The sequence below is a fragment of the Limanda limanda genome, chromosome 5 (assembly GCF_963576545.1).
Source record: "Limanda limanda chromosome 5, fLimLim1.1, whole genome shotgun sequence".
NCBI classification, from domain to species: domain Eukaryota; kingdom Metazoa; phylum Chordata; class Actinopteri; order Pleuronectiformes; family Pleuronectidae; genus Limanda; species Limanda limanda.
The window spans coordinates 7048798-7072761 of NC_083640.1; the positions used below are offsets into that span (position 1 = coordinate 7048798).

The 23964-nt window shown below is 40.2% G+C and overlaps 2 protein-coding genes across 3 annotated transcripts; one reads left to right on the top strand and one right to left on the bottom strand.

Moving 5' to 3' along the window:
- Positions 1 to 295: 295 nt before the first annotated feature.
- On the top strand, positions 296 to 6098 carry LOC133002519 (zinc finger protein OZF-like). The gene is made up of 2 exons (XM_061072364.1): positions 296 to 646; positions 4748 to 6098. Exons 1-2 carry the CDS (start codon positions 361 to 363, stop codon positions 6028 to 6030), a joined length of 1569 nt encoding a protein of 522 aa, XP_060928347.1. The 5' UTR covers positions 296 to 360; the 3' UTR covers positions 6031 to 6098.
- Positions 6099 to 6195: 97 nt separating this feature from the next.
- On the bottom strand, positions 6196 to 17036 carry klhl22 (kelch-like family member 22). Of its 2 annotated transcripts, none has more exons than XM_061072351.1 (7): positions 16286 to 17036; positions 14417 to 14582; positions 14025 to 14336; positions 13492 to 13901; positions 10478 to 10670; positions 10089 to 10322; positions 6196 to 9164 (listed from the first exon to the last, which is right to left on the bottom strand). In XM_061072351.1, exons 1-7 carry the CDS (start codon positions 16543 to 16545, stop codon positions 8823 to 8825), a joined length of 1917 nt encoding a protein of 638 aa, XP_060928334.1. In that variant the 5' UTR covers positions 16546 to 17036; the 3' UTR covers positions 6196 to 8822. The 2 variants fall into 2 exon arrangements, with proteins under 2 accessions (XP_060928334.1, XP_060928333.1); XM_061072350.1 differs by having other exon boundaries at positions 14013 to 14336.
- Positions 17037 to 23964: the final 6928 nt, after the last annotated feature.

Genomic DNA, 23964 nt, shown 5'->3' on the forward strand with positions numbered 1-23964 from the left:
GTATTTTTTCGTAGTTGCACTTTGTAGACGGTCCCTGCGCAGTCGTTTCACAGCAAGCTTTACGTAGACACCTATGTTCCTTGTCCATCACAGAGGACGACTCATATTTACGATAACTGGCCTGTAGCCCGTTGTCTACCTTACTACGGTGGGAATTATGCAGCGTTTGTTCTTTAACAACGTTTCGCTTATGACTTATTGATCCAGGAAGTCCGAATCTGTGAATATCTTGCCAACTTCACTGAACTTTGTGAAGATTTGCCCAGCAACTCTCGGAGGAGGAGCGAAACGGAGCGGCTCCTGTTCACTTCCTGATTCCAGTGGGTTGAGTGAGACTCAAACTGCGCAGAGAAGAGGAACATGTCCGCCGTGCAGCTGCTGCGGGAGTCGGTACATGAGCGGATGCTCGCTGCCGCTGAAGACTTCCTGCTGCAGGTGGAGGAAGGAGGAGGAAAGGCTCGAGTCCCGGAGCTGAGAGCGATGCTCACCGAGCGGCTCAGAGCGGCAGTGGAGCAGATCCTCGCGGGGCTGGAGGAAACCTTGGCGGAGTATGAAGACCGAGTGGAGCGGTCCGAGCTGGAGATCTGCCGCCAGAGGAGGCTGCTCGATGCCGTGATGCAGCCCGTGGTCCGGCTGCACAGAGCAGGTCAGTCCCTAGAGGAACCATAGACATATACATGACTAGATGTCTTCCGGCGGAGTATTGAACGTCATCAAAGGCGGCCATCTTGCTACGGGTAAGCTTTCTGGAAAGACCTGTTGTACCTGAGGTAGGGTCAGTGATCTGCACAAACGCTAATACTCGTATCTCGCTGAAATCTTGAGGGATTTACAAATGGTTTGGTTTCTAACAAACGTTATTAACGTGGTTAGAATTATGGATGCTTGAACGTGTTGAAATCACAGCTTTTCTCTTCGAAAAATGACTTAATCGTGCTTAGTTGTGTATCACGGCTAGGCTACATTAGTAAGTATAACATCCTCTGATGATGATGGTGATATGAACAGTCTCTCGTCTTCTGGCCTGTGTTTCTGATCAGACATCCACCGACATGTCTGTTAGACTGAAGCGCTTTACTCTCCCTCAGTAACAAAAAAGATCCATGTAATCTGTGTGAGTGTGTTGTGTGATTGAATTGTACCACTTTGCTATCAGCAGAAATCAATGCTCTTGTGCTACATGATGGCTCTATAGTGAAAGCTGTAGCGATGAGTGTGTGTATCTCTGTACGCATGTGTGTGTCTCTCTGTGAGGTAGTGTGTGGGTGTGTCAGTTGTTTAAACTAAACATGTAATAATTCAAATTATTTTATTATATTAGTAATATTCCTATTATAAAAGTATACATATATCTCATGTTGCCATTCTGTATGTTCAGTTTTAGTAGCCTATATATATATTTGACATAAATACCTTGTGCATGTGTGTATTTATTGCACCTATCTGTTTTGTTTAATGTTATTTTCATATGAAAACCCATGGTTATAATTATAATTATTCATAAGTATACATCTCTGTAAAGGGTGGGGATTTCAACATGCAGCATTTCTTGATGTATATTTGTAAAGGGAAATCTTGTACCTATTTTTAGAACATAATTCTATTTTTCAGAATAAAACAAGTATTCATAACAATCCAGTGTTGTAACTACATCTCTGACGTTTATAATAAACCAATCTGTTTAAAAATTGGTTGAAAATTGAGTAAGTTATGGTAATTTACCACTACCAACACAATGTTATGGGTGAGCGAGCTGCCCCGCAGTAAGATGGCCACCTCGGACGCAGACGAGACATCTAGTCATTATATATAAATCTGTGAGAGGAACCGCTCACAGGCTAACGTTAGCTAGCTTCAGCTCGAGTAGCAGAGTTAATACGCCACTTCCGGTCTCGTGTGCTGCACCTGGCTGCTCCACCCATAGATACAGGGCCGGCTCTGGCAATGATGGCGCCCTAGGCGGAATTTCAGAATGGCGCCCTCCCAACATACACACGCAAATTGTCATGCATCCCCAAGAACTTTTGGACTTTATACAGATGCACACACAGGCAGACACAATTGTAAGCTATAAAAAATTATAAAAATATATAATAAAAATATAAAAAGTCTGAAATCAGCTTTACTGACAGCATATCATGTCGACAAAAATAAACATTAATGATGTCCACAATCGGGGTAATTCAACCACTATATTGATATTTCTTCTCCTCCCCTACTTTGCTGTGCTTTCTGAATCGTGCACCTGATAATTTAATCCTTTTTTACTCATCTTCGACTCTTACTACAGTCTAACACGCCCCCCCCCACTCACACACGCAAGAGAGTATGTGCTTGTGTGTTTCCGTCTGCTTAGACACAACTGACAAATGTGTGGATTAAGTACATAATGGAAGATGGGGAAATTTCATCATGCGGGGAAATGAAACTCCTGGAGAATAGCGGAGAAATCGAAAGTATGGGATGTATATTTTAATCATATATATAATATATCACTTATATCGTTTAAAATATATAAATTTTCAGTGTGTTGTCCAGCCCCATTTGCTCGAGGCGAGCGGAAAAAATAGAACAGACCCCGAAACCATTGCTGCAGATCGCAAGCCGGCTTCCCGGCACTACGCTGCCGGTGCGAACAGCCCAATTATTTAATATGGACGCGGAAAGGAGGCGGACCGCTTACGTGGCGCTTCAAGGCGCTTCTATCTCCGGTGCGTCCCCGGGTTTAGAAGATGATAATGAAGGTGATGTGAATGTATTGGTTTATATTGCATGTGTCACGTCATGATAAATCAGTCTCTTGTGCCACCCTCTCGGCATTTTGCGCCCTAGGCAACCGCCTATTTCGCATATGCCAGGAGCCGCCCCTGCATAGATATGTATATAAAGGCTAGATGTCTCGGCCAACGGAGTCGAACGGCCACACATGGTGGCCATCTCGCCACAGTCGGCTCGCTCACCCATAACATTGTGTTGGTAGTGGTACATGTACTTTTTAAATAAAATAAAATAAAATAATTCTTGATGTATATTTGTAAAGGGAAATCTTGTCACATGACATAACATGACATAACCATAACTTGCTCAATTTTCAACCGATTGTTAAACGGTTTGGTTTGTTACAAAAGTCAGAGATGAAGTTATGACACTGCATACTTATAAATAATTATGTTATTTTTCTAAAAAATAGAATAATGTACTAAAATAGGTGCATTCCCCTTCAGTAATATACATCAATTATTTTATTTTATTTAAAAAGTACATGTACCACTACCAATACAATGTTATGGGTGAGCGAGCCGCCTGTGGCAAGATGGCCGCCATCTGCGGACGTTCGACTCCGTTGGCGGGCAACGCGGACGAGACATCTGTATATATATATCTATGGCTCCACCTCTCACCTGAATAATGAGGAGGATTTGATGCTGTTGTGATCAAGTGTGCAGTGTCGTTGCGTGTTCGTTTATCCTAAAAATGAGAAGAGCCGGTCTGGTCTAATTCAGGTATTTATTTAGAAGCAATGAAAAGTTATGAAAAGTTAACAGAAAAAACAGAGGCACCCAACACACTGCCTTGCACTTGAACAGGATTGGTCAATAACGAGGGGAAGTCTTCCTTGGTTCTTCCTCGATAGTGCAAAGGCGTAGTCCACCATAGATATATATAAAGGCTAGATGTCTCGTCCGCGTTGCCGGCCAACGGAGTTGAACGTCCGCACATGGCGGCCATCTTGCCACAGTCAGCTCGCTCACCCATAACATTGTGTTAGTAGTGGTGCATGTACCGTTTAAATAAAATAATTCTTGATGTATACTTGTAAAGGGAAACTTGTACCTATTATAGAACATTATTCTATTTTTAAGAATATAACATAATTATTCATAAGTATGACGTTTATAACAAACCAAACCGTTTAAAAATGGGTAGAAAATTGATCAAGTTATGGTTATTTAAAAGGTACATGTACCACTACCAACACAATGTTATGGGTGAGCGGGCTGACTATGGCAAGATGGCCGCCATGTGCGGACGTTCGACTCCGTTGGCCAAGACATCTAGCCTTTATATATATCTAAGTAGTCCACCCTCTTGTCATTGGAAAAAGGATATGACGAGCAGCAGCTCCACTCTCACTCCTCCTCTGATAGTTGCTAGGCAAACTGTTCACTTCTTGACCAGCCTGGACACAGCTGACGTATTGTGGGTCAGGGTTGTTGTTCATTGGAGTAAAGAATATTGTGTTCCTGCTCTATCAGCTGTATGTTCTGTTTGTGTAAACATTTGAAACAACTAAACCAAAACAAAGTCACTCTGTCTGTCCTCCAGAACTTCTCAGCTGCTTGAACTCTTCACAGACACATACACAGAGAAGCTAACATTTAAAATCCCAACAGCAGACAACCTGCATGTCTGAAACAGAAAGTCTGGACACATTTCTCTGAGTTTTACCCACAGGTCTTGTCTGAAAGCATCTTAACCAACTATCTAACTTCCCCTCGACCTGTTTTCCTCTGTTAGTGACCTAATTGGTTTATTTTGCCTCAAAATGAAAAACTTTTTTTTACCAGAAATTCTTTGTTGTATGCTGCTTCCTTTACGAGCTGCGTCGTAACACCAACCGTAAACGACCTCAACATCTCTACTTCCTGAATGTGATCGTTCAAAAATCACAACAGTCGACATTAAACTACACAACACAAAACTTCAGGAAACTCTGAAATGATAAACGTGTGTATTTGTTTTTCAGTGTGTATTGCAGACGTCCAGCAACTGATGGTGTATAAAGAAGAGGTTACCCCTGAGCAGCAGCAGTGGAGCCCCCTTGTGGACAAGGAGGACCCAGAGCCCCCCTACATTAAAGAGGAAAAGGAGGAACCATGGACCAATCAGGATGGACAGCAGCTTCAAGGACTGGAGGAGACTGATATCAAGTTCACATTGACTCCTGTTGCTGTGAAGAGTGAAGAAGATGAAGAGAAACTTAAATCGTCAAAGCTTCATCCGAGTGAGACGAAGGAGAACAGAGCGGACTGTGGAGGACCAGAACCAGCCAGGAACTCAGGTCCTGAAGGACGTTTACAACCAGGTCCTGAGGACAAGTCTGAAGACTCTTCTGAGACTGAACACAGTGAGGATGATTGGATGGAGACTAGGGAACCTCAGACTCAGACAGAAAAGAAATCGTTTAGTTGCTCTGAGTGTGGTAACAAATTTAACCACAGGGGCCATCTACAATCACATATGAGGACTCATACAGGAGAGAAACCCTTTAGTTGCTCTGAGTGTGATAAAAGATTCAGCAGTAAGTCTGGTTTAAGGAGACATGTGAGGAGTCATTCAGGAGAGAAACCCTTTAGTTGCCCTGAGTGTGGTAAAAGATTTAACCGAAAGTGCAATCTAAATTTACATATGAGGTGTCACACAGGAGAGAAACCGTTTAGTTGCTCTGATTGTGGTAAAACATTTAACCTAAGGGGCAATCTAAATGCACACATGAGGATTCATACAGGAGAGAAACCGTTCAGTTGCTCTGAGTGTGGTAAAAGATATAGCCATAGGGGCAATCTAGCTACACATATGAGTAGTCATACAGGAGAGAAACCGTTTAGTTGCTCTGAGTGTGGTAAAAGATTTAACTACATGGGCCGACTAAATGCACATATGAAGACTCATACAGTAGATAAACCGTTTAGTTGCTCTGAGTGTGGTAAAAGCTGTAGCCTTAGATGCAATCTAAATTTACATATGAGGAATCATACAGGAGAGCAACCGTTTTGTTGCTCTGAGTGTGGTAAAAGATTTAACCTAAGGGGCAATCTAACTGCACACATGATGAGTCATACAGGAGAGAAACCGTTTGTTTGCTCTGAGTGTGGTAAAAGATTTATCCAAAGGAGCAATCTAAATACACATATGAGGTGTCATACAGGAGAGAAACCGTTTGGTTGCTCTGAGTGTGGTAAAAGATTTAACCAAAGGAGCAATCTAAAAAGACATATGAGGAATCATACAGGAGAGAAACCCGTTTAGTTGCTCTGAGTGTGGTAAAAGCTTTCGCCATAGGGGAGGTCTAAATAAACATGAGGAATCATACAGGAGAGAAACCCGTTTAGTTGATCTGAGTGTGGTAAAAGATTTAAGATTCAGTGTCATTGTACGAGACGTGAGGATTCATAAAGGAGAGAAGTGATTCAGTTGCAACCTTTGCAACAAAATATTTATTAGGATTTATCAGCAGATATTCATAGTATACATATTCATAGTTCACTGTTTTAAATAGACTATTAACAGTTTTGTTGTCCCTCGAAAATATAACTCATTGAATAACACAAAAGATTTTAGTTTAAATATCTTGTTTCTACTGATTTCTACATAATTTATCTATTTTTCATAATGTCCTTCATGTCATTTTAAGGTTAGAGTGTGTTCCTTGCACAGTATGAATGTGTTTAACTAGTTCATATGATTAAATATGTTTGTTTTAATGGTTTCTTTGTTTGTGATATTCAATGACAGTGTGTGTTCTCCTTTATGTATTGAATGTGTTTCCAAGAATAAAAGTATAATAAAAAGATGATGTCGTTGCCCTCCTCCTCTTTGTTTTTGTGCGAACGGAGACTGCACTGGCTACAGTTGAATTTTCTCATCACGAGACAAATTAATCTGCTTCTCACAGTCAGACATGTTTGTTTATGTTTGACGTGAAGTCAGAACTGGGCAATTTCAGGTCAGAATATCTGACACGAGTCGTCTGGAACGCAGCCTTACACTCACACACACGGAGAGTGAAGCAGCGATGACGGAGGAGCCCTATGTAGAGACAGTTGTGATGTCCCTAATACAATTGAAGATAATTATTTTGATATGCTTGTATATAAAACAACATAGATCATAGGGCAGTGATTCAAAACAAACATATTTAATCGAATGAGCAATTAGCAGGCAAGGATGGACATCACGGGACGAACACGGGGGGGGGGGTGATCTAAAAATCCATTTGAAAATGCATCTTAATAAGAGAAATATGTAACTGAATGAATTGATGAATCACTCTCCCTTTTTCCTATTTGCTATTCAATCTGCTGAGTCATATAGCTTCTCCATTCAACCTCTCAATTCCGTGACACTTTGGGCCTTGTTTAATATAGTATCACATGAATTAAACAAACATACTCAACCAGTCAAATTAAAATTCCAACTGGATTTCATATCAAAACACATTTCAGCTCTTTAATTAAATTTGAAACGTTATCTTGAGAACCAATTTTGCATTTTTTGTGTGACGGCAAGTACCAACACATTGTTTTCCATCTTAAGACATAACTCTGAACCTATGAGAAAACAAAACTGAGACTCCACTTGTTCCTGGAGGATTTTCAGTGACAGAAACAAAAGGTGCATAGTGAGGAAAGTGCCATTTAACACATCTGACTATAATAATAACACTTATAACGTTAACCGTGAACTGAGGCAACAAACAGAAACATTGGAGCAGAGGTCAAAATAACAAATTATAATATCCTGCTACTCTTCGGATTCTGCCATGGAATAACACACAGTAAGGAAGATCAATGGAAACAGAGACAACCCTTTTAACATAATGTTTAGGTTTACATCAGACACACATAAGGACTTCATTTATAATTAACCTAGAGACGTGGCAACATATTAGGAGTTGGGCTTTTCATCCTGTAGCACCAGTGCTTCATCATCCAGTTAAAAATCACTTCAACGTCTCTGACATCCGAGGCACATTATCTGAGGCTCATCTCCCTCTAATCAGACACTGGTAAACATATGAATAAAAACTTCACAACACAGACTTGTGTGTTACAGCAGAAAAAAAAGGCACAATGTTAAAATGCCTTAAATATATTTCTGTATTTTGGAGGTGATAACTCAACCATAGCATCAACCAGTAGCTTCTAGGCTGGAAACGAGAACTAAATCGTACTTAAATAATTGACTTCACAGAAATTTGACTAGCTTAAGAATAACATTACAACAGGTAACAACTGCCTGTAAAACTCTGTAACTCTCCATATAACCATATACTGTACCACCATATTATTGCATAGCCAGTAGTCTACACTGCTTTACTTTGAGGAGAGGGTTTCAATGACAAACGACACTGAAACAGCTACAGTGAAAAATTGAGGGATCGGCCAAAAACTGTCGTATTAGCATTTGAGCAGGCAAGGTTTCATGGTCATAGTGGGATTCAGGCCCCGTGCACTACTGGTATTAACATGTGGTTTGTTTGATCCAATCACAAGTGGACAGCTCTGAGTGTGTGTGTTCACACCTGGCGTTAAAATGTGGCCCGAAGTGACTGAACCTGACCGACCGAGATGATGCCCCTGTCTTACGAGATAGACGGAAACCAGTGGTCCCAAACGAACTGACGAGCAGAGACACAATCGTGTTCACGCTGCAAAAAGAATGTGGACACATGTGGCCCAGACAACTCCAAATGTGGTCTGATGGGATCGGATCTATATCCGATCTGAGATCAACACCCAGTGTGGCCCGGGTGTTAGACCTGTCCACCAGTGATCGGATCTCTCAGGACAGATGTTAATACCAGTTCTGAACAGGGGCTAACGTTGTAGCTGAGATGTAACAATAAATGTGCAAATATCCTGAATGACACTGTGGTTCAGAGGCACTCAAAGTGGTTAACATGCAAAACGGACATGATGCTGTTATAACCGCTGCCACAACAACATCCTTAAAGTACTTCACACTCGTCATGCTGAATTTGTTTTAAAAAGTGCATCAACAGTCTCCAGTGGCTAGACATCCAGTTCAACACAGCTGCTTCAGTCCTCACTAGAGTCCTCTGAGTTGTCGTTGTCCACATCTTCCCATGAAGCCTTGGTGCGCTGCTCCCAGCTCCGGCCCTGGGCGATCACATTAGGGGGCATGAGCACCACGCAGGCTGCCATGCCCGAGACACGCTCCTTAAACTCTGTGTCGTTCTCCCACTCGTCTGCGTTGGTGTTGTACACGTGAACATATTTCATCCTGTTACCCCTGTCGTGAGAGCGTCCACCCAGGATGTAGATGTAACTGTCCAGCACAGCAACGCCGGGTTCTCCGTGTCCAGCGGGGAGAGGGGTCATTAAAGACCAAGAGTTGGCAGTGGGCTCAAAGCATGCAACCTGAGGAGAAAAAAGGAGGAGGGGGGCATACATTAATGAAGTGTATTCAAAACTGTAATAATAGTAATTGAATTAATGAGATCCACAGGTTTTCACAGAGATAGTGCACATTTAAGAGTTTTTGAGTTGTAAATAAAAGTATGTGACTGTTTTTGTTGAAACACATTAATGCTGGTTTTGATATCACATACCAATTTTATGGATAAATCTTGAACGTGGCTCATAACGCCACCTCTGTTATCAAACCGTCTTGGACCTTTCAGGGTCGTGTCTTATGTAAGACCACTATGCTCCTCAGACGCGGTTCAGCCCACGCTGTCTCTGGATGACCCTGGTCTCGGCCATCAGGAAACTCTATAGAGGCGAGAAGCCTCTACTTCAAACCACATTTCTGTCTCAACAGTGTGTGTGCCGCTACTGGAGTCAGACAACCAAGATAACTTAGCTTTAGCAGACTGGTATTTCTTATATGTGTGTGGGATTATATTATGTGTGTGTGGGAGGGAGAGAGCGATGTGTGAGTGTGAGAGTGTGTGTGTGTGTGTGTGTGTGTGTGTGTGTGTGTGTGTGTGAGTGCGTGCATGTGTGGGTGGAGGGGGTTGTCTTAGCCCAGACTCCCAATCTTAGCCCCGCCTTCCAACACTGCGTTCTATAGGACATTTTTGAATTTCCAGGGAGAGACAGTAAATCAAAGCTTTCACCAGAATGTAAAATAAGTTTGCACTCAACAGCTCATAAAATATCTTGAACTGCACAAATAACAAAATGTAATAATTTTAAAGATCATACGTGTGTAAAATTGAATAACGAAATATTAGAGTGCATTATTAAATCTGAAATTGTGTGAAAGACTGTGAGGCGACTGTGTGACACAGTGCCTTCAATGAGCAGCGTTAACACCACTAATCACTTGTGACATCGTACCTTCAGGACATCACGCCGATATCCACGCTCATAATTGCTTCCCCCTATGACATAAATGCGTCCGTTCACAGCTGCCATGCCGTGCCAGGCCCGCTCCACCGGCCCCTCCGCACACGGCGTCCAGTGATTTGCCTCAGGGTCAAAGCAGTATGTCTCTTTGAGGTAAGCCCCACCTCTGCGGCCACAGGTTATATAAATCTTTCCGCCTGCCACTGCTCCGGCATGCGCGTACACCTAAAGAGAAGGTTAGACTTGTGTTAAAGAGATTTGAAGAGATGGATAAAACCTGGTCGACAGCAGGACAGTCCTATCACCAGATATCAGGTGAGTGCGTAGCAGCATCATGTGGATGGTACAAGTATTACATGCTGTTATTTTTCCTCTCATACCTCTCTTTTTAGAGGTGACACAAACTCCCACTTGTTGGTGTGCGGGTCATAGCGCTCCACTAAGTCCAGTTCGTTACTGTAGTCTCGCCCTCCGATGGCGTAGATATGGTTGCCCACCACACACACGCAGTGGTCAGCGTGCTGCTGCTGGAGTGGCTGGATGGAACACCAGGTGTTGTGACGGGGGTCGTATCTGGGAAGAACGGACGAGACAAAAGAGTGAGGAAGAAATAGGACTCTAGAAATTCAATCAGTGGGCAACAAACAGATCAGATGAGTCACATTTAGCTGCAGGGATCAAAACAAAGTCTGTTTAGTAGATCCTCCGGGCTTTTGATCAGATTATATGATCTTCATCAGGAGATGGAATTTCATGGATTTATAAATGTCCTAAGTAAGTAGTTTTTCTGAGCAATTTTTACATCTGATAGTTAATATCAAATGACACAATTAAGAGCTCGAGAACAGCTACGATTGTTTTCTCAACTGTGACTTTCAAAGTCAGTTAAAAGTTTTGGACCTCAGCCATAAAAACAAAATGTAGTTCTAAAAAATTTTTCAGGGGCTGGTAAAAAAACCTGGAACTTTTATATATCCATGAAAACATCAGCTGATGAAAATCATCTGACATAATTGAAAACTTCAGAGCAGCGACAAAATGTTATTATTTTTTTGGTCAAAGAAACAGTTAAAATGAGGCATAGTTTCTACAATAAGATGGTCAATAGAATTCATGGGGGGGTTGAGTAGGCGTGTCTTGGCTCCGCCTTCCAGCACTGCGTCCTAAGAGAAACATTTCAGCCAAAACTACGAAGTTACAATTAAATGAATAATGTAAAGAACTAATTGTTGTAGATTTGAAAAGTTCACAGTATGAACAAGTCTGATCTGTGTTCATTTGAAGTAAGTGTAACCCTCATGAAATTAAGGCTACTAATCTAAGGAGTAGTAAACCCGCCCCACCAGAAGGGGGCGCATTATGCGTTTCATTCAAGGGTACTTCCCACTAAGAAGAAGCCCTTTTTCTCCTGAGATTCTTCCTAATCATCACCTGTGGAGAGAAGCTCCCGGATTTCGGTATGAAATAACATTAAAACACTCGAAATATTACCATAGTCTAAATGTAATCATACTAATAAGGTTATTTCTCAACTAGACGTCCAACTTGAGAGTGTCAACTGAAGTGATTCCATAGTTATCTGCTACTGAGAACTCCGGTGAGCACACAACTAGTCACGATTAGCATCATGCTAGCGAACTATTAGCATCATGCTAGCGAACCTGGGAAAGAACTTATACTGCTGCTAAGATGCTATTTGAAAGATTACCTCTTTAAAACCAAGTAATAATATAGTGATTATAAATGTTACAACGAACTTTAGGCAGCCTGTTATAATAGTTAACACCATGTTTAATCTTATAGATGTAAAGAGTGAATGTTAATCCTTTGCATTTGAATAGCCAATGCATATCTGAATGAAGTTCAAGTTATACTGTGAATTATTGTCATGTTTAGTTTCAAGTATAGTGACCTGATATTGTAATGATGTTATCATATAACATATTAATGAAAAAGGATTTGTAAAACAGATAAGCCCTTTGTTTAGTGATGTGAAATACTTTATTGTTTTGATTTGTATATTATTATTTAATGAAGCACATTGAAAGTGAAGTTATAATGTTATATAAGTGGTTACTGTGATGTTGTTTTATCATCTCCCTTGTAATCTGAGTGCACCCAGGTAATGGTTACACATAAAGACAAGAAGTGAGTGAGATCTCATGTTAGAAATAGAATAAGAAAACAGAAACTGATTATTCTGCACTGTGTGTAGATTGTTTTTTTATTTACACTAGAAGAACCTGAATCCGAATGATGAGATGGGGAGCTTGTCCCAGATCGTGGATGCAGTGTGGCCAACCGTGTGATCCAGATCGAACCTGATTCGTGTATCGAGAAAACATCCTACCTAGGGATGTCACGAGAACCGATACCTACGATACCTTTCGATACTAACATAACAAAACGATGCCGATGCCCAAGTTTTTGAAGTACCGTAGGCACCGTCAGCTTCGATGCCAGCAGCTGTTAGCAACTTAGCATTAGCATTAACCTCGACTTGTTTATTAAAAAGGCACAAAGAGTCGTGTATGGAAGTATTTTGCGTTTGACGCCGGGTTTACACCGGACACGGAAGCAACGCCGCCGCTCCGCGCTAATCCTTAGCGCGCCGGCACATGGTTGTTTACACCGGAAGCTGAAGCGGCGCATGGGAGTGGATGGGAGCCAGCTGTTATTTAAGGCTTGGTGCTGCGCTTACGAGTCGCTTTGGTGTCGCTTCAGCGTCCGGTGTAAACCCGGTGTGAGGCAGATGTATCATTTAATGCATAACGTGTCTCACAACAAAGCGTCACTCACATGCGACCGCAACTACCGTATAACCCTCAGTATATGCGCAGCGCAAGCACATTGAATTACCGTATATGACATTAACAACATCCAAATAATGCACTTTTTTTTTACCGTGGTATCGAAATTGGCATCGAGAATCGTGTTATTTTACTGGTATTGGCACCGACTACTGAATTTTTGGTATCGTGACACCCCTAATCCTACCACAGTCCTGCCCGTCAGGTAGACAGGTAGAACTGAGTATAGAGACATAAAGACCCGGACCAGAACGGAACTGGAATTTTCACTCACACACACTATTCAAGGACTGTACGGACAATATCCGGGGAACTGTACATATACACACCGAAAGGACTGAATTATTTACAAGATTTATCTAATATTTACTGTTGTTTCTATTTTATACTGTTTAATACTGTTTTATACTGTTTATATTGTGATTGTTCGGTGACTGTTTGTGAGACAATGAACTGGTTATTTGTTCAACTTGTTCTGTCAAGTAAGCCTACCTCTCCTTCGAACCTAGGAAGATATTTAGTACTTTTTCTAACACTAGCCTCAGACAAGTGCTACATAAGCAAGTATTCTGAAGGGATCTTACCTCCAGCAGCGGGTCTCCGCTCGAAATCCACTGGTGTTCTTGTCTCCGCCAATAAGATAAACAAAGTTGTTGATCACAGCGATGCCCTGGTTGGACATTCGCGGCGCGGATGCTGCGGCGAGAGCCCTCCACTCCCCCCAGCTCGGGTGGAACACCTGAAACAGGGGCTCGTTGTCTGTGAGGGAGCCGGAGGTGAACATGCCGCCGAAACCCAGGATACAATGGAAGGTGGAGCGCGGCTGGGTGAGAGGAGTCTGCAGGACGGGCTGCCAGATCACCCGCTCATGGTAATGCAAGGCAGCTGAAACCATGTCCTTCAGCGGACACTTGTTCAGTCTGCCGTAGAGTCTCTGCAATACTTGTTTCTCAATCAGGCAGAAACGCACAGCATCAACCATCTTGAGATTGTCCTTCAGTTCAGAGAAATAGCAAAAGAAGCAACTGTTATTAATAACTTTCCTGTTCAGTAAAGACTTTGTATGTGATGGAGATTGAAAAGAGAGTATAAAACACAGACACACCTTGGGACTGACCTGCAAGTACACCTGGTCAGTTTCCACCTGCTCGGGGCTGTAGTGGAAGTGCAGAGCCGCCTCGTACACCTCGTTTTCACTGTTCACCTGAAGCTCGTCGCTGCTCAGTGCTCTGAACACAATGTCTTTGGGGAGCTGTCTGTACACGTCGGAGCGAGACAGAGTCTGGATGTTCCTGAGGATGTAGGAGTGGACCCGGTCGTTAAGCTGCTGCAGTCCATACAGATCGGCGAGGTGATGCACCTCTAAAATGTTGCCCTCATCCAGCCAGGAGAAGAGGAAATCACAGCAGAAGCCGATGACATTCTCAAGCTACGAATCACAAAAGGACAATGGTCAGCTGACAAATAAAAAACACTTAATTTTGCAAAAAAGAGCAACAAATATCTCACCTGTACGAGTGTGGCAGCGTTCAGGACTTCCTGAACACTCTCTAGGTCCAACTCAATCTCTGAGGTGTAGATGTAGTCAAGTATTTTTTTCATGGCCATGTAGGACACTCCATGAATTGCTATCTCCTTTTGCTGCGACTCCCGAAGGCCTCTAGCAAACATTCCCCTGGTGGAGAGGAGAGTGTTATGTTGTTGTTGTTATGTACCTCTGTCAGAGCCACCATCACAGAACTGCACTAAATATACCTGTCTCCTTGCACTGTGTACCCTGTACATCACTCCGCTCCATATACACTTACTTCACATCATATGTGATATGTGTTAATATAGACCATATTGATATTATATATCATTTTATACAATAATATTGTCTTTTGCACGCTCTGTCTACATATTCTTACACTAAAAGTATATTATATTATCTATTGTATAGTCAAATACTTATATTAATACCTCTACTATATATCATCATATTATATCATACTTTTTGTATATTCTTGTATATACACATATTTATACATGTGTACATGTTATTATTATATTTACTATTATATATACTGTTGCTGCCATTATTACTATATACTGCTATTATATTGGTATAATTCCTATCATATATAAATATATATTATGTTATATTATATACTATATATACTGTACTATTTTGATACTGTCTAACAATAACATTACCATCATATCATCAGTACTATTACCATCATCTTGCCCCTGCACCTTATCTACCTATTTATCTTGTGTTTCTGTTTTTATTCTTTCTACCTCAGTATTTTTTATCTTTTATTCTATTGTATTGTATTTTATTGTATTCAAATATACCGGCTGCTATGACGACTTAATTTCCCTTCGGGGATGAATAAAGTAATCTATCTATCTATGTTGGACCGATCTGGTGGCGCAGTGACGATAAAATGCCTGTTTTAATGACATCATTTTGAAATCTGCGAAATACTAATGCTTTCTCTGCAAATGTCCTATCATTATGTCCTAGAAACTGTAATAAATACAGCAGGGAAACCCTCCAATCAAATCTATGTTGACAGAATTGAACTACGGTTTTTATTACTGGGAAACAGGCGCATTGACCAGGATAGAGTGAAAGCACACTGTGCCTTGTCTCTACCTACTTTTAGCAACATAATGGGATTTCAGGCCTACCTACTAAAAGTAGGGCTCTGGTTTAGCTGCACAATGCAAGAGAAGCATCTTTCTTCCTCCCTGCATGGTAGACTACAAGACAGTGTAAAGTACAAACTGGAATACTGACTCCTCACAGTCAATACACCTGCATCACCCCTCTATGTCACATAGTATACTGAAGGTTGTGCGTTTGTGGACCTCACACAGATTTTAGGAAGGATCAATTATGTCATCACGTAAGCAGACAAGGAAAGCACAAGGAAACGCACACAGCTGTCAATTGACAATGACTGCTGATCATATGACATTGTTGATAAGCTGCAGGGGACGATGAGCGAGAGCAGGAACTTTATTTCTGACTGGACATTACACCAAGTCTTGTGACACGGGGCGGGGGACCCCTGCACTCGCTTATTAGATTGAGTATTGTTGTGTATGTAATACAATGGACTGTAATAAGGTAAAAGTAATTGTGTCAAACTGCTTGACTTGTGATATATTTAGTTGCCTGGAGGCCTCTGGCTGTCTGACCACAGTAATTGGCTTTCATGTGAGTGCAGCTTGTTCTTCCTGTGCTGTTATAGCTGCACAATTGTCCCAAGTGAGTTTTGACTTGTGTGTACGAGTGAGGGGGGTGTGTGGAGGGTCTTGCAGATGATGTGACACCAATTAGGAGATTAAAAAGCAACTCTGCCTCCTGCTGGGGGTCATGCTTACCTAAAATAGTCGCAGGAGGCTGCCAGCAGGATGCGGTGGGCTTGGATGGGTCGACCCTCCACCAGCAGCACCACATCGAACAGGATGCCCCCCTGCCTGAGGGCCAGCAGGCCGTCCAGCAGGCTGCGGAAGTGGGCTGCACTCCTGTAGGTCTGTCGGCCCGAGGAACCAGCGGGACCCAGCTCTCCATCCTCAGCCATGGCAAGACACTGGTGTTCAGGCTTCATCGTGTGTCTCTCCCTCTCCGGAGCGGACACCATCCTCAGGTTCTCTCATGCTCTTCAGAAACACATGACACCCCCACCACCACCACCACCACCAGCGCTGCTACTGCCACAGGTAACGGGAGGATCAAAGGCAGTTAGCGGCTAAGGCTGTGGGTGGATCCGCTCCCTTCACAATGAATCGTCACGTTCACAGCTACTTCCACACCTCAGCTTAACACACAGACCTATTATAAAGACGTGAGACTGTAAAGTGACATCTATTTATCCTGCAGTCGACCTCCTGCTAGGTGCCAATACGCCGCTAAGCCGTGAGCTAACGTGAACATGGGCTGTAGCGTTAGGAGGCTAACAGCTGTTAGCCAGTTAGCTCATGTGACGCTATAAAAACAGCGAATTGCTCTTTAAACCCAGACACTAAACAACTGCACTGACTTGTCCTTGTGGTCGTCGGGAAACAAACCGTCCGACCACCCCCCAGTTTGACCCAGTGACACTGATCCCTTCAGTCACGTCACCAGCTCAGGGACCCGGTTGGTTTTTGACAGATCAAAACAAGTCTGTTTACTTTTTGAGGTCAGGCCGTGAGCTCAACGCCTATTGGTCGCCGTGCTCCTGTAGACCCGCCCCCTCTCCAAGAACGAGCCATGTATAGACTGTGTATACATGGCATCGCATATAGATGTGTTGTAAGAGTTATTAAGAGTGAATAAGAGGTTATAGGGTATAGAAGTTATAATAGGGGGTGGGAGTTATGGAAAGATACTATTTCCTACTATTCCTATTATGGTTGCAATCTTTATATAATAAACAATATAATATATAATAATATATATCAATTTTTCTTCCCATAACTATACATTCTTCAATTTATCTGTCAGTGTTTCCACTCACTAATTTATACAGAGACTAATGAACTACACATTTCACAACAATAGTTAGACACCTGAAATGGCTTCAGTAATTCAGTATTTACTGCATGAATAATGATTGAATAAACATTTTAAATTATATAAATAAACATTATAAACTACAACTTTTACCCCAGATACTTTATTACAATCGATTAACACTATTTCTGTATTTATTTGAACAAGAAAATACATATTATACATAGGACTAAGAGTTATTAAGAGTGAATAAGAGGTTATAGGGTATATAAGTTATAATAGGGGGTGGGAGTTATGGCAGAATACTATTTCCTGAATATTATGGTTGCAATCTTTATATAATAAGATTAAATTTGGCATTTTATTCTTCATTTTTGTAGTTTGATTTCATAGTTCGGCTCTAAATGTGCCTTAAATGTGGCATAACTACACAGTATGTACACAATCTCTAATCTGTAAGAGAGCAGCATCACAAAGATGCAAGTAGACGCTGGGAACGTGTAAATTTATACGTGTGATTGTAGGTTTGTATACAGTATATGTTTTTTTGTTTTTGTTTGCTTGTTCTGTTTATTTGGATGCTTTGATCTCCATTATGCTGATCGCCTTTATAAGCCGCTTTCACAGGTACACATTACCATAACTCCTATGGTTGAGGTGACTGTAATTTTTAAGGAAACAATAAAAAACCAAATTCTAAAAACTATTGTAGAACTTGGTCTTTTCTTTTCTTAATCCCTTGTTTATATTATGATCTCTCACACTGATTATTCAGTTAATCACTAAGTTATTAAGTAGGTAAATAAGTAAGCCTTAAGTCAGTGTGACTTTGTCTGTCAAACACAAGAGGATGCTGTTTCCTGATCAAATGTCTGAGGATATTTCTTAAGGATCTTTTTTTCAAATAAAGGATTAATTGAGGAATATAGGACTCAAATATATCAGCACCAGAGCTTGATAGTAATCCCCAGTGCACACACACTGTGCTTTACTTATAAATAGATGCAGGATAACATGATTTTTGCAATTTTTCTTCCCATAACTTTACATTCTTCAATTTATCTGTCAGTGTTTCCACTCACTAATTTATACAGAGACTAATGAACTACACATTACACAACAATAGTTAGACACCTGAACTAGCTTCAGTAATTCAGTATTTACTGCATGAATAATGATTGAATAAACATTTTAAATTATATAAATAAACATTATAAACTACAACTTTTACCCCAGATACTTTATTACAATCGATTAACACTATTTCTGTATTTATTTGAACAAGAAAATACATATTATACATAGGACTAAGAGTTATTAAGAGTGAATAAGAGGTTATAGGGTATATAAGTTATAATAGGGGGTGGGAGTTATGGCAGAATACTATTTCCTGAATATTATGGTTGCAATCTTTATATAATAAGATTAAATTTGGCATTTTATTCTTCATTTTTGTAGTTTGATTTCATAGTTCGGCTCTAAATGTGCCTTAAATGTGGCATAACTACACAGTATGTACACAATCTCTAATCTGTAAGAGAGCAGCATCACAAAGATGCAAGTAGACGCTGGGAATGTGTAAATCTATAGGTGTGATTGTAGGTTTGTATACAGTATATGTTTTTTTGTTTTTGTTTGCTTGTTCTGTTTATTTGGATGCTTTGATCTCCATTATGCTGATCGCCTTTATACGCCGCTTTCATAGGTAAACATTACCATAACCCCTATGGTTGAGGTGACTGTAATTTTTAAGGAAACAATAAAAAGCCAAATTCTAAAAACTATTGTAGAACTTGGTCTTTTCTTTTCTTAATCCCTTGTTTATATTATGATCTCTCACACTGATTATTCAGTTAATCACTAAATTATTAAGTAGGTAATTAAGTTAGCCTTTAGTCAGTGTGACTTTGTCTGTCAAACACAAGAGGATGCTGTTTCCTGATCAAATGTCTGTGAGGATATTTCTTAAGGAACTTTTTTTTCAAATAAAGGATTAATTGAGGAATATAGGATTCAAATATATCATCACCAGAGCTTGATAGTAATCCCCAGTGCACACACACTGCGCTTTACTTATAAATAGATGCAGGATAAGATGATTTTTGCAATTTTTCTTCCCATAACTTTACATTCTTCAATTTATCTGTAAGTGTTTCCACTCACTAATTTATACAGAGACTAATGAACTACACAAAAATAGTTAGACTCCTGAGCTGGCTTCAGTTATTCAGTATTTATTGCATGACTAATGATTGAATAAACATTTTAAATTATATAAATAAAAACTATAAACTACAACTTTTACCCCAGATACTTTATTACAATCAATGAACACTATTTCTGTATTTATTTGAACAAGAAAATACATATGATCTTTGTATTTGAGTCATACATTTACATACAAAAATTAGATCCTTCTGTGATATGATGATTAGATTGAACTTTGATATGATAAGTCTAAACTTATCATTCATTAGCCAGAAATATATGTCGCAGAGATAAGTCTAAACTTATCATAACATTTTTCATTATTGTTGTTATTTATCCTTGTCGTTATTATGTATTTTTCATGCTTTCCCCTTTACTCTCCAACATTCGGCCTCCATCTGATAGAGATACATGTTTTAGATGGATTTTATGTGATATGTTTGATAACTGTCTGAGCTGCCTGACATATTTTCTTATGCCAGGGAATAATGATACTCCTTTTTTATTAACAAACTAAAGCTTCCATATTTCTCAGGATTTATGGCCTCGTTCATCTTATGCTGAGGCCTTTTTCCCATTTGCATATATACTTTCCTGACATGAAGAGGAGAGATTTTTTCCCCACTTGAACAAACACTGCTGGAATGATCCATCACTTGATTTATTCTCTAGTCTAATATACGTCGCAGAGAAGAGCACAGGGAGGATTGAGGGGGAGAACTCCTCCGGCTTTTTGTCTTCGGTGCAGTTTTTATATATGATATGGTTTTTTATATGACTTTTTCGTTTTGCTTTCTGGCTAATGAATACAAAAATTCCGGCCAGTGATAGAGCTATAGTGTAACTTTCTACTTTAAAAAGGAAAATATTTAACAAAAAAAAAATTGTTAACGTGGTGACACACAAATTAATTACGTTTTTTTCATTATATCACCACAGTTGATTACTTTAATTTGAAAAAAATAATGAATTTGTCTGTAACCCTTTTAAGTGATTTTTTAAGTTGCTCAAACAATTTTCCCTTTTCAGTGTTGAAATTAAACACACACTCTACTAGTAAACACTGCACATACTATAAATCCATTGAAATTAATTTTCACTATATCAAGCTCAGCTACAAATAAATCACTGAAACTGTTGCTTGATGAATTGATCAGTCAATCAGAAAGAAATCAAATTTGATGAGCTGCCAATGTAATTTTTAAGCAAACATTACAGATATTACATTTTCTCATGCCATTGTAAACAGATTATCAATTGGTCATAAAAAACAAGACATTTCATTTAGGAACCTTGGCATTTCACTATATTTTCTAACCAAATTATTATTTTTTCAATTTAGAAAATCATATACAGATTATTAGTATTATTAATATTTTACCACAAAGAAATCAAATGGACAGACAGACAGACAGACCGATAGACAGATAGACAGATAGATAGATAGATAGATAGATAGATAGATAGATAGATAGATAGATAGATAGATAGATAGATAGATAGATAGATAGATAGATAGATAGATAGATAGATAGATAGATAGATAGATAGATAGATAGATAGATAGATAGATAGATAGATAGATAGATAGATAGATAGATAGATAGATAGATAGATAGATAGATAGATAGATAGATAGATTACAATTCAATGAAATAAGAAAAATAAAAACACTGACATAAATAGTGTGCATGTGGACACAAACTAAAATGTTAAAATTTGTTATCGGCTGGACAGTGCTTTGACAGCTCTCCATGGAAGGGTTTGGTGGAATATTAAAATCAAGGGATAAAGTCTCCAGTTTTCTTGAGTTGTCTCCAGTTTTATATTGACATGAAAGGATTATTATTTTTACTAACCCCAATCTCAGGCTCCTCTCTGGTCTATTTCTCTCTCTTCTCTTTGTTCTTTTTCTCTTCAAATCAGTTTATTCCTCTACACTTAATTGCAATTTTGAAGTAGCGCGCAGCAAAATTGATATTAGCTTTTTTTTTTAGCCTTGTTTCATTTCATGCTTGGCAGACTTTATGGTCCAAGATGACAGAACCGACCTTCCATTTAAAAAACAAAAAGACATATTAGACATTAAAGTTGAGAAGTTCAGTTCACAGAATTATTTTGACACTTTGGAAATTTGCATTAATAGAATGTTAGATGACAAGAGTCACTGCGGTTACATGTGTCCGATTGAAACCCGATTTCTGGCGTTGTCGGGTTTCAATCGAAGATCCATTTCATGTAACTCCACAAATCTAGATTTCTTGTGTCCGACTGAAGTCGGATAACCACCCCCAGATAAGTGTATCGGATTTGGCTGTATATCGGACAACGCGCGCATGTAACTCTGGAAGCTAGACAACAACTGGAGATGACGTCTTTGCGCATGCTTGAGATCCTGCCCCCCCATTACTCCCCCCTCCCTCCCTCCCTCCCTGGCCGTGACCCGGAAATCCGCCGTTCGCATTCGCAGTACTCCTAGAGTAAACATGCACAACATCATGTAGAGGGACGTAGCTTCACCTTGCTCTCCGTTCGTCATCTTTCTCGCATGCTGAGTTGAAGGCTGTTGTTGTTTTTCGTTGGTAGCGGAAATGGCTGTATCACCACTAGCTGTAATGAAAACAGCGCCACCTATCGTAGCGGGGTATGAAATGCTTTCGGACAAGAGTCGGATTTCTCAGTGCCATGTACCCTGAGATAGAGCAGTTAACCCCCCATGGATAGAGAAACCGGGCTTCAGCCGAAATCGGGTTTATGCCATCATGTAAACGTAGTGACTGACTCCGATCTCTTTTATAAATAAAGCAAAACCGGGAGATGGTTAAGCACAAAGAGTAGGGAAATGGGGTGGGGGGGTGGGGGGGTCCCACCGATTCACGTGCTTGAACTTTTGCAAGTCAGTCTCACCTGTCAATCATGACATTTAACCCTGTTATAGTTTTAGCATCAAATAACAAATTTAAATCAAACTTATCAGAAAAGATGTAGACTTGAACAAACATCATTGTGATAACAACTTAAAATTACATTAATGACATCAATTAATTTGCAGTGTACTTTGACTTTTAAGTTTGGTCCATGTCCCTTCCACTAACAAGGATGAGGCTGGACTTATGACCTATACTGCAGCTGGCCAGCAGGTGGCGATTAAGACACTTTGATTTCTTGTTTACCACCTGAGTATTCCAACCCCTATATTAACTCTGGATATTAACCGATCATTGAAGGAAATATCTTTCTCTATTTTTAGCTATACTATGCTGTAGCTGCTATTTCCTAACTTTATTCGTAGTGTATTTATAGTATACAGTGGATTTATCACAGCATCCTTTTGCATCTGCTTCCTGATGCAGGCAGTAAACAAGGTTGATGTGGGTGGGAATGAAGCAAAGAATTAACTTCATCTAGTTTACTAGTCATTCAATAAAGTTAAAATATGGACCAAAAAAACCAAAACAATGGGCTACAAGACACCAAAGAGCTCTACATAACTGAGGAGATCTGCAGTCGGCCTTGATTAAGCATGTGCTCCTCCCAAAACTCCCATTTTAACAGAGGAGCATCGGGGTGAGCTCCGTGTCAGAAGTGATCTGTGCAACTGATGGGGGTTGTTTGTCATCCATGACTACCTGAGGCACTGTGGCATTTGTTCTTAGCTGGGGTTATTTAAAGCCTGTAGGATTTATAAGACCGTGCTGCAGTGACAGTGTCAAGGATCACTTCAGCCTGGCTCGTGTGCGGTGCTGAAATACTGCCGGGGAGGTTGCCCTTCGCTCGATGAGTAGCTTTACACAATGTGTATGGATTTAGGGTCTGCGGTTACTATAGTGAGAAGTCGAAGGCAGAACGGAGCCACTTGATCAATACGGTTTCCGTGTGTTCAGGGTTTTATTTTAGTTGACTGGAAAAGTTGAAAAGATGGATCAGACTTCAGGTGTATTCAGATTTTATCTTGACAGTTGTCAGCTTTTTGATTACGAAAAAACTACTGATAGTAGGGCAGATAACAGCAATTTTTCACTGAAATTGTGCAAAATATGATACAAGCACCAAATTTGGCATGGTGGTTCCCAAGGGTCTACTTAGAAAATCTGCCTGACGTGCCCATAGATATCATATATAAAGGCTAGATGTCTTGTTCAACGGAGCCGGACGTCACCACATGGCGGCCATCTTGCTATGGGCCATCTCGCTCACCCATAACATTGTGTTGGTAGTGGTAAATAACCATAACTTGCTCAATTTTCAACCGATTTTTAAACGATCTGGTTTGTTTTAAACGTCAGAGATGTAGTTATGACACTGCATAAATTATTCATTTTTTATAGAAAATAACATAATTATTCATAAGTATGCA